This window comes from Maniola jurtina, chromosome 27 (genome assembly GCF_905333055.1).
Source record: "Maniola jurtina chromosome 27, ilManJurt1.1, whole genome shotgun sequence".
NCBI lineage: Eukaryota > Metazoa > Arthropoda > Insecta > Lepidoptera > Nymphalidae > Maniola > Maniola jurtina.
Genome location: NC_060055.1, coordinates 3,637,062 through 3,649,281, shown reverse-complemented (window position 1 = coordinate 3,649,281; position 12,220 = coordinate 3,637,062). Strand labels below are relative to the sequence as shown.

At 32.6% G+C, this 12,220-nt stretch overlaps 1 protein-coding gene across 1 annotated transcript in view; it reads left to right on the top strand.

Annotated features, from left to right (window-relative positions):
- Positions 1-4,035: 4,035 nt before the first annotated feature.
- LOC123879037 (NAD kinase 2, mitochondrial) overlaps positions 4,036-12,220 on the top strand; it is a 32,151-nt gene continuing 23,966 nt past the window's right edge. The window contains exon 1 of the mRNA XM_045926539.1: positions 4,036-4,351. Within this exon, the coding sequence (XP_045782495.1) occupies positions 4,303-4,351 (49 nt within the window). The 5' untranslated portion in view covers positions 4,036-4,302. The remainder of the gene's footprint in view (positions 4,352-12,220) is intronic.

The following is a 12,220-nucleotide window of genomic DNA, read 5'->3' as shown; positions in this document are numbered from 1 at the left end:
CTTGTTTACTTATACTACTTCTGATTGTAAAATAAATTTTAAACAAACTCATTGAATTAAGAAACGTAATTTTATGCATGATTTACTTATAAGTATTACTTACATAATATTATTGACCTATCTTGTGGATCTTATCCCCAAAATATGACGTAAAAACGAATTTGAAGTATATATTGGTTTTAAGCTAAAAACGACATTACATTTTTTATCTGGGTTGTTTATTACCTCTTTATCCACTAAAAATATTATCTGTAGGATGCCTCCTAATTAATTCCTACGGAATTAAAAAATCTAAATATATACAAACGAAGCCACTGGTTAATGCTAGTACTATTTAGTAAATTCACATTATTGATTATTGGCACTCACTAATGAGTAGCTATACTAATTGGTTTTGACAACCTTTAGGTTTACGGGCAAATCCACACGTTTTATCAAATCTTACCATACTAATGAGTATCAATTAAGACCAGAAGTTCATAGGTGATTTGATTGTATAATAATATTATGAATTGCAATAACACTTTCCAATTTGTTTGTTTGACATTTATGTAAACAAATTTCTTACAGACCCTTTACAATGGAAAATAATGTGAAACTCTAACCATATTGTTATTAAAGGCACCTTTTGCTTGGGGGCCTATTAAGCCTGGGTCTGCTATTCCTACAAAGCCGTATTTGTTCAATGGAACTTAGATCATTAAAACTAATGTCCAACCCTATTTTGATATTCGTATTAATAATGATTGTTTTTGGGAAGGAAGGGAAGTTTGTTTAAGGTTTTGATGGAACTAGCTTAATATACCTAATTTGTTTATTCGTGCACTGAATATTTATGCATAATTACCTAGAATTAATAAAAAAATGCAGCAACTTGTACCATCATTTGTTTTTTTATAAGAACACTTATACTTTTTAACTACACTTTGTTATTTTTTTTTTTTAATTTTTTTTTTATGGAGACACACAGTATTAACAATAAACAAAAGGTAACACAAATACAAAGCACACACACCACAACAACACACATTTCAATATTTTTTTCTGTCATAGTTTAATTTCTAAAGGATGACTTGAAACGAGCTGTGCACCTTCGCTGCATTTTTTTATAAATTCAATAATAATATAGCCTATAAACTAATTTATTCAAGTTATTATAAGTTGTTTCGAATCTTCCCTAGTTCTAGTTTTAGATTTAAAAAATAATAATTTTACTTACAATGTTTCATGGCCGGTGACTTAATTTAATTGTTTTATTAATTTACAATCACGCTGAAAAGACGCTTGAGGGCTTTGCAATTTTTGATACTATTCAAACGCGTCATGAAAGTTGGAACAATAGACTTCTATAACCAACCTTACATCGAAATTATGTTATTGTTTCGCTCGCCACACTGTACCTCAAAAAATTAAACATTGAAAGCGATTACTGCGCAGATATAACTTGGTACGATTTAATTTTCGATTGAAAGCATAATTAGGGAATCAATTTTTAGGACAGATTTTTGACAGGTAATCTGTAATTACCTGTTAAAAAACCGTCAAATTGTTTCCTAAATAATCGACCACAAACCACATGACAATCTCAGAAAAGGATTTGTTTTCTATAATAATCTTAAACTTATGGTTTGGTCACTTTTGGAACCAAAAGCCAAAATTGAACCAAAGTAAGAAACAAAATTGGCCAAAAAAGTCCCCAAGCGTTCTTTCGATCATTGCACATTAAAAAAAATAACTTACCAACATTTTGTAATTTAATATTTACTTATTATGAAGTTTCTGCAATATTTTTTGACACAAAACAGCTATTCTATAAGAATTTCGTTTGTCTTTAGTCATTAAAAATGTCATAAATAAACATAGCATTATGTTCCTATTATCCTTTTTATATATATATTTTTTTATCTAACAAATATTGCATTATTTGTCAGATTGAAAAGTGATTTTACACCCCTTTCATTGCAATTAGCAATAAATTCTTGGTATTTTCTAAACACCAATTTTAATGCAAAACCACGATTCATAATATACTCAAAAGTTTTTTCTAGTCAATTTGTTTAATGCACACCTAATAATCGTGCGAAAAATATAATTAGGGACAAATCCGCAATTTTTAGTGAAATATTTTAATGTAGTGATTTCTTTTTTATACATAATAATTACTGTCCCTTAAAATTTTTCCTCCTACATTCCTTTTTCTCGTATACAATTACAAAATGAATTGTTTACAGCAAAAATTCCAAATTAATGCAACGATCATGTACCTAGTTAAGATTTTATCATTAATTAATTGACATTTTTACTCCCAAATAATATATTTTTATTATTTTCGACTTGAAATTAAGTTCTTTTTTAATGATAAAACTGCACATTCTTAGAAATTGGGACTTAAGGCCCCCTTTAAGGCCCCAGAAAAGGCTAGACTATTTGTGGGCCTTTTTGCGCCTATATTTTCTAAAATACTATTTGTATCTGCATAAGCTAATATATAAACGTAGGACATTTCGTTACTTTTAAGTACTTCCATTCATCGTAAAATATAACTGGCAGAAATTAATTTGAGTCGAATTTTGTCAAAGTTTAATAATTTTTGTGGGTTGTATTAGGGTCTGCGTTTTGTGTAAGGGTGGATAAGGTTTCATTTGTAGAGAATAATTTATAGCGAATGATGAATTATAGTAGTTATCACAAAATTATTAATATTCATTTGTTGTACTTTATCGAGGCAAAATCGAAAATGAAATCTATCATGCAAGTCCCAATTCTAGCCTGATGAGCAAGTATTCTGAAATGTCTTAGATTTTTATAGGTATATATTTTAAAATATAAAAAATGAGTGATGTGATGATTTTGTAATGTTTTCTTGAAAGCGGTAAAACTTAATTTGTACGAAATATTGTCACAGAGTAAAAAACTTTGTTTTCCAAGGATCCTCTCAGCTATAAGTAACGACTTACGAGTCAAGTGGAAAGTGTTGTTAAAGTTATTTATTGCTTGTATCGTTGATTAGCTGTTTTATAATGGAACTATAATATATAAGAACCTAGTTGATGTGTGTTTTATTTACAGCTTTCCCAATCTCAAAACAGAGTTGATTTAAATTAACACAGAGTCCAAGGGACAATTTAAAACTTTACATTCATCGCTTTGATGGTCTGCAACCTTGCAACTCTGTGTCATTCTACTTAAATAGATCATTAGCGTCAGGTAAAAAAACCTCTGGGGAGTATAGTACTACATCTTAATGAAAGTGTGACTGGCGATATAACTTGACACTACCATCGTCGCACCTCACTACCGCAAAATGGATCTTGATGCTAACAATATGTACTTACCAATTATATTACTTAAATTAAAAAATGATAGATACCTACTTATGTCAAAAACCTTCATTTAAGATACACATTCGAGCCAGGCCCCCAATCTAAAGGGGCCCAGTGAAACTTTAAACTTCTTATTATGATGCTACTTTAAAGTTTACAAGTAGCTAGTAGGTAGTTCGCGTACGCGAAGGCGTGAACAATCTCTCAACACTCGTGTTTCGCAGTTGTCGCGGGCTTTCGCAGCCGTTCGCGCCACGAGTGTAGAGCCCACTTTACAGTTAAGTAGGTACCTCCATTGACCTAATATAGGTCAATGCTTTTAGGACGTCTTGTAAAATAATAATCTGTGCCAGTATGGTAGAATCTTGGATGAAGGATTATAGGTAGAATAGAATAGAATAGAATAGATTTTTATTCAAGTAGACTTTTACAAGAGCTTTTTAATCGTCAAAATAATTTACCACTGGTAGAGGCGTGGTTAGAGAGACGAGCTTGTGAATTCTGCCTTTTTAATGAGGAAATAACTATGTAACTATGACGTAAAATATTCAATATTTAATAGATATTTAACTAAAGATTTGATCCGTGGATAGTTATAAAATCATAGGATTTAGGTATTTGCAGTCCATAATCTAAGGATTTATAAACGTTTTAATTTTGTAGGTAATGATTTTTTATCGATTGTCAAATGTCAATTTGAGTTTGACATAAATCAGCTGGGAACCGAATTTCGATATCTAAAAACGCAAGGTTATAAAGATTTAAAGCGAATTTAATCATTTCTATAAAAAAATAAGAAATAATCAGTAGATTATTGATAGATAAACATTTGAAACGAACTTATCTTCATTGCCACGCCTCTGCAATATCAGTTCATTCATATACTTTGAACCGAATGCACGTTCGATACTTTGTGAACAGGGTTAACTGATAAGGAATTTATATTTATTTACGATTTCTATAAGGATAAGTGTTTAAAATGTCAGTGCTAAACAACTTCACAGTGTCAATAGCCAAGGGAATAAGGCGTAAGTATTTTTTTTATCATTTCATCACTAGAGAGTCTAGAAACTTATCAAGTAGTTTGGCGTAACAAAAACAGTTACAATAACTGTTTATTATCGTGCGATCAACTTTTGCAATTTTTTTGCACACTTTGCTGACGTGATAATGGTCTGGTTTTTTTTTTTTTTTTAGGTCATTTTTTTTTTTATTGAAAATATTACAATAAAAATTAAAGCTAGCCTTATCTAATTACTATACAAATCATGCCCGCGTGGAATGGTGCCAAGAATACTGGCTGCATTTCCGCGTTGGACGGCCAGGCTGATCCGTTGCGCAAAAAATGAGCCAGCCCTTCTGTCACCCGATGAGGCTATTGTTAATTTTTATCAAGTTTATAATTATTTTGTAACATTAACCCTAATCACCTTTCTTACTTATTATCTTCAATACGTAGCAGGCAATTTTGCAACATGTGCAAAACGAGTTTTCGCGAATATTTCTAGACAGGTTTTTTAGTACATAATTTGCATAAAGTTATTTATTACGTCCATGGATAAAGTTGATTTTTTTATGAATGTCAGAGTTATAGGTATTAATTTTGCATCTTAGTCTTTTGTATTAAATATTCATTCAAACACCAAAGGCTAATAACTAATTAAATGACAGTTTCAAAATGATGTAGGTTTATAACAGGAAGGCCCCTGGTTCTTTCCTAGCTATGGAAATTTTAATAGTTAATTTCTAAACTTAGAAGTGGGAAATGTCTGGCTCCATTTCTAGCAGAATTAATTTAGGGATTTGATTGTCATGATTAACCCATTCCAACCCATTTATGGAGAACTAGAGAATGCCTGCAACTGTCTGCGTGGATTTAGGTTTTTAAAGATTCCCTGTTCGAAACTGTTTGATTTTCTGGGATAAAAAGTTGCCTATGTCAATTACAGAGACGCAAGCTACCTCAGTACGTTTCATACAAATCTGTTAAGTGGATGGATTTTTGGGAATCCTGTGGGAACTCTTTGATTTTCCGGAATCAAAGGTAGTCTGTCCCAGAGATATAAGCTAACCCTGTACCAAATTTTGTCAGAATCGATTAAACCGTTGGGCCATGAAAAGGTAGCAAACAGTCACAGACAGACAGACACACTTTCCCATTTATAATATTAGTATGGATTCTCAAGTATGCAGGTTTCCTCATGTTTCACTCCTGAAGTAAGTGATAATTGCTTTAAATGCAAATTCTCCATTCTCAAAGATGTATGAAGTCTGTCAATCCAGACTCGGTCAGTGTAGTGGACTATGGCTTAAATTCTTGTTATTCTGAGAGGAGATTCATTCTCAGTAGTGTTTGATGGTGATTCTGAAGGATATCAGTATATAATAATAACAGCATAAAAGTACTTAAGTAGGTACTTAAATGTTATTTCTTCCTGTTTATGATTGAATCTATGTTATCATTTAGCGAATAGATAGCTCCTGGATTGCAATAATTAACTTATAATAATATTATGATAATCCATACTTAATATAATAAATGCGAAAGTGTGTCTGTCTGTCTGCTACCTTTTCACGGCTCAACAGTTTAACCGATTCTGACGAAAGGTACAGGGTTAGCTTATATCCCGGGGACGGACATAGACTATTTTTTATCCCGGAAGATCAAAGAGTTCCCATGGGATTCCCAAAACCCCATCCGCTTAACCGATTTGTATGAAATTCGGTTCCGAGGTAGCTTGCGTCCCTGTAATTTACATAGGCAACTTTTTATCCCGGAAAATCAAACAGTTCCCACTGGAACTTTAATAACCTAAATCCACCCGGACGAAGTCGCGGGCATCCTGTAGTAACTAATAATGATTAGATCTGAATTTATAGAGGGAAGCTCTAATAAATTCCTTCATAGCTGCTATTCATATTCTTCTTATCTTTACTCTGTGAGGTTGGCACAGCATGTATTCTTCTTCAACTCGCTTCTGTCATCAGTCAACGCAATCCATCCACCTTCTCTTTGGTCTTCCTCTCTTCTTTTTTTCCTTCCATTTGTATATTAATATAGTGGGCACAAAACAAGTACTCCAACATGAAGTTGCAATATTATGATAATTTGCATAAGTCATAGATTAAGGATTAAATGTACAAGCCCAGCTGAGATCAATTTTTAACCGACTTTGTAACGTGTACCTTAGCGGTCCCGTTACATCCTTTATTTAGATCGCATATTTTTATTAACATAACCTGAAATCTGTTAGTAGACCTTTTATACGTCATATGTCAGTGTCCCAAACTTCACCATGACGTTTCTAAGGCGTGACGTTTGGGAATGTAATTCAACGATCTGTCAAACCTTCTTTCATATTGGAAAAAAAAAACTAGTAACATTTTTGACAGCTCGTTTACCGAATGAAGTTGGCATCTTTCGGTGGCCATTTTGAAGGTTCACTTTTCTTCCTACATAGACACGCAAACATTTGCTCGTCAATTATTAATTTTTAAAAATGTGAAAGTTAAACTAAATAAGTATAATACATATTTATGGGCCAGAGGGCTATAGAGTGGTAGGACACGGCGCTTTTAGCGGTAAGTGTTCATTTTTCTACCCAATTTCGCCATTAGAACATTGAATTTTCCAACAAGAAAATGAATGAAAATTTTAACCTAACATTTCCTTGTTACAGCCGTTGATCCTAGATCGTTGATCCTAGATTGTTATCATTTAACGCCTCATTTGAGCATTTATCATGAGGATTTTCCCGTAAATTTCATTTTGGATCGTACATGTTACGTTTTATATCGGATTCCATCCCGGAATTGGTGTGATGGAATGCAGTTTTCGGCCTGTGGAATTAGTTAGATATTCGACATGTGCCTAGCTTATTCTCTATTTTAACAAATTTTGTGATAATTTGGACTTTATTTTTTTATAACCTAGTGTGTGGCCATGTGGCCCAGGTACTATAAGTTTGTTTATTTTTGATCATTGTATCTATATATATGACATATAAAATTAAGACAAGAACAAAGGGGCGATACCTATTATAAATTGTCATATTTTTTTTTCCTCTTTAATAAATAAAATTTGTATAAAACTTTAAAAATTTAATAAATTAATTTTTAATAATAAATTTTAAATTCTTTGATTTTTATTCACCAATATTTATTTCTTGAGGACATTTGGCGTCCCGGAATAGAGAGCACGGCTAGGTGGACCGAATCTCTGACTTGCGATTAAAAGTCCAAGCCTCGGCAAGTCTATCTGTGGAGATTTCTATCCAGCTGGCTGGCGCCCGAAGGTTTTCCCTAAATCCATTCTATATATATATATTTTGTCAGCTGGAAGTAAAAGTAAGGAATTAATTCTATTGTTTTGTTTTTTTTAAATAAATTTTATTTTAAATTTTTCACCTATTGGGTGGTGAAAAATTTTCTTTGTTACATTTGGCGGCCCCGAACAGGGACTGATTTTTATTTGGGAACCTAGTTGTGTTGATTCTCATAGTATTAGTGAATAAATATTTTAATTGTTCTCGTTCTTGTCTTAATTTGTATTTTTTGTAATATTTTAAGGTGTATTGTATTCTTGTAACTTATTTTTTTTTGAATATTGTATGCCTAGATACTAAGATGTTTGTTTTAGCATAGCTAATTTAAGTGTGCTCGCATAGTTAATAAGCGTAGTTTATTTTGAGGTTTTTATATTACTATTATTTATGTGTTACTAGTGAAAATGCTACATACCTAAAAAGGCCATTTCTTTGTAAGAAACGGAGCCAAAAACTTGATAGGTGTCGCTGTGACCAGTTTTCTCTTGAAAATGATAGGTGCACGATGATGGAAAATCTATTTTATTTAATTTTATCTATTTTTTTTAGGCTTTTTGGAAATTTTGTTAGAAGAATCTTCTAGAGAATAGACAGCGTTTGTAGTCCCAGGTCGTGGTCTATTTGTATTCGTTAGGATGTTATTTGGTATGACAAATGCACCGTCGAATTACACAGACTTTCTGATCGTTTGTTTGGACCAGAGTTTGATAACAAACTTTTCTGTTATCTAGATGATATTATTTTAGTTTCAAAAGATTTTGAAAGTCATTTAGCATTGTTGGATAAAGTTGTTGAAGATTGTAATAACCATCATTTTGAAGACATCTAAACAGCTCGCTAGGAACGATACTTTTGCCAGACTAGCGCCCTCGCCGGGCAACTTTTCCTAATTTTATACTTGCGAGGCCAAAACAGCGCGATGCCATCGCTACTATTGCGAGACCTAGCGCATTTTTCGCCCCAATTTTTATATAATGCTATATAATTTTATATTAATGATTAAAACCTACTTTACGGGACCTCTTCCCAGAATTTGCTATATGTTACCATAGTAGAAATATAAATATGAGTGAAATCGTAGTTAAATTCATAAAGTAAGTTTATTTTTATAAAAAAGTACTTGTTTCGATGTCTAACTTGCTCTTATTAATGATTTATATCATGCAAATGTCGGAAGGTCACAATATTCACAAATACAATAAATACTTATAGTAGAAATCATAGAAATGTTTAAATTAAATTATCAAGGATAAGAGAAAAACCTTTACTTGTTTTCGATTAATGTAGATGCTTGCCTAGAACTTATTGTAAAACTTACTACTAGATAAAACCTCATAAATATCCTAAATTCTTTTAAGATTAATTTTATATAAAATTTATTCATTGGCCAAAAAGCCACTCTTTTTGTATAGAAGCATCGCCATCTCCTTTTAATGTAAGCCATTTATTAAAACAATACTAAAAACATGTAAAAACTATTCTCCCATATATAAGTTACCTATAAGTTACCTCGCCGCTAGTTTAGAATATACTGGGAGCCATGTTTTACCCCCACTACACGGATTTACATTGTAATATTTTTTCAATAAAGAGTTTTGGAAATTCGAACGCCTCCGACCGTATATAAGCGGGCACTTTCAATGCTCAGCACGCACTTCAACTCTACGGCTCGAGGCGAGCGGACTTCCGTCCGCCTAACAAGAAAAGGTGTTTTACTTCTACACCCCTCCCCGCTGTGGTTCTGATCAACCGATCCGCCACAAAAGTATATCAAAGATTAAAAGATTCTGGACTTACAATTAACTTAAATAAATTTGAATTTTGCTAAAGAATATAATATTCCAAAAATATTTCATAACATACTCCTCAGAATAATCCAGTAGAACGCTTTAACAAAACTATTGAGACTTGTCTAGCATGCTATGTTGAAAGTGACCATAGAACGTGGTCTAAATATTTACCCCATGTTCAGGCAGCTATTAATGGCACTATTAATTTAGTTACAGGATACACACCTAATTTTCTTATGTTTGGTAGGGAAGTTTTCCTTGATGGATCCTTACATAAATTTTATTCTATCTCTGACCCTTCAGAGTTAACTATTGGTAGTCGTTCAGATTATTCGGACGCACTTCTTACTTTGAGTAATATTTTTGATAAAACTGTTAGTAATCTGGCCAAGTCATATAGACGAAATGCCAAATACTACAATGAAGGAAGAAAAAGCATTTCTTATTGTGTTGGAGACACAGTTTGGAGGCGCAACTTTGTGCAATCCAATGCTGCTTCTTTCTTTTCCGCAAAATTAGCCCCTAAATTTGTTAAATGTAAAATAATAAAGAAAATTTCAGATAATGTATATTTATTAAAAGATTTGGAAAAAAATAGTACAGGTAGATACCATATAAAAGATATTCTTAAAATTTGACAAAATTAAAACTTAAAATTAATTTTAACAGGAAAAGAATCTAGCAGAAGCTAACACAATAAGGACTCATTATTATTTTGTGTAGGATTTTTGGCTCCTTTGTCAGTCCTACCGATTTGTAGGTTGCGGCTATGCAGTTGCTCCGCATTACCTCCTTTTTTTTTGTATATATTGTATATTTTTGATTTTATAGTTCTGTTTATAAGAGATCTTTTGGTAGCGGTTATGCAGTTGCTTCGTTTTACCAGGCTCTTGAAGAACTCATTTTGGTTGCGGTTTTGCCTTTGTTTGCACCGTATTACCTAATTTTGTTGTAAATATGTATAGTTTTCTTTTAAGGGATTACGGTTTAGCACATGCCCCGTATTATCCTCCTGCTTGTTCTGCTATAGTCAGTCAGGTAGTTTTGTAAATATGTACAGATCTTTTGTGGGATCATGGTTGGCACATGCTCCATGTTATCCTCCTGCTTGTGTCTGTTTTATCGGGCAAGTAGATGTATATATTTTTTTTTTATGTGGGTCTTTAGTACTCATCCTTGGCCTTGTCTCACACATGTGGACATGTTCGCTAGGTCCTTGCTTTAGGCAGGACGATGTTTTAGGTGTTGCTCTTTTGTAGCGCATCTTTATTTTGGATGGTTCGACAATGCGCGGCGAGGGTGCCTGAGTGCTTTGTTCGGTTGCATACCATTCCGAAAACCCCTTAGCTAGGTTAGTTCGTCAATACGCGGCGAGGGTGCCTCAGTGGATTGATCAGTTGCATACTAACTCTAGACTCTTTTTATTTTGGCTTATGTTGTGTTAGGTTGGTTTGCCATTTCACGGCGTTGATGCTTAGTGTCTTGGTCAGTAGTATACCAATCCTAATCACACACTCTTTAGAAAGTTTTCTTCCCTTCTTAGCTAGTTTGGTTTGCCATTTCACAGCGTTGATGCTAGTGTCTTGGACAGTAGTATACCAATACTATGCAATTCTAGTTTAGGAATTTTGTTTTAATGGATTGCTTCTCAATCTGTATTTATTAATGATTATTTGGTTGTTTTGGCTTACATAAATTTAGATATTTAACTTTCCTTTTGTTTGGTAGTTCCCTTTGTTTTGTCTTATAGAATTGTTTAGGGTAAAGAAAAAAAAAGGTTTTTTTTTCTTTTCTCTAGAAAGGGGAAATTGTAACGTGTACCTTAGCGGTCCCGTTACATCCTTTATTTAGATCGCATATTTTTATTAACATAACCTGAAATCTGTTAGTAGACCTTTTATACGTCATATGTCAGTGTCCCAAACTTCACCATGACGTTTCTAAGGCGTGACGTTTGGGAATGTAATTCAACGATCTGTCAAACCTTCTTTCATATTGGAAAAAAAAAACTAGTAACATTTTTGACAGCTCGTTTACCGAATGAAGTTGGCATCTTTCGGTGGCCATTTTGAAGGTTCACTTTTCTTCCTACATAGACACGCAAACATTTGCTCGTCAATTATTAATTTTTAAAAATGTGAAAGTTAAACTAAATAAGTATAATACATATTTATGGGCCAGAGGGCTATAGAGTGGTAGGACACGGCGCTTTTAGCGGTAAGTGTTCATTTTTCTACCCAATTTCGCCATTAGAACATTGAATTTTCCAACAAGAAAATGAATGAAAATTTTAACCTAACATTTCCTTGTTACAGCCGTTGATCCTAGATCGTTGATCCTAGATTGTTATCATTTAACGCCTCATTTGAGCATTTATCATGAGGATTTTCCCGTAAATTTCATTTTGGATCGTACATGTTACGTTTTATATCGGATTCCATCCCGGAATTGGTGTGATGGAATGCAGTTTTCGGCCTGTGGAATTAGTTAGATATTCGACATGTGCCTAGCTTATTCTCTATTTTAACAAATTTTGTGATAATTTGGACTTTATTTTTTTATAACCTAGTGTGTGGCCATGTGGCCCAGGTACTATAAGTTTGTTTATTTTTGATCATTGTATCTATATATATGACATATAAAATTAAGACAAGAACAAAGGGGCGATACCTATTATAAATTGTCATATTTTTTTTTCCTCTTTAATAAATAAAATTTGTATAAAACTTTAAAAATTTAATAAATTAATTTTTAATAATAAATTTTAAATTCTTTGATTTTT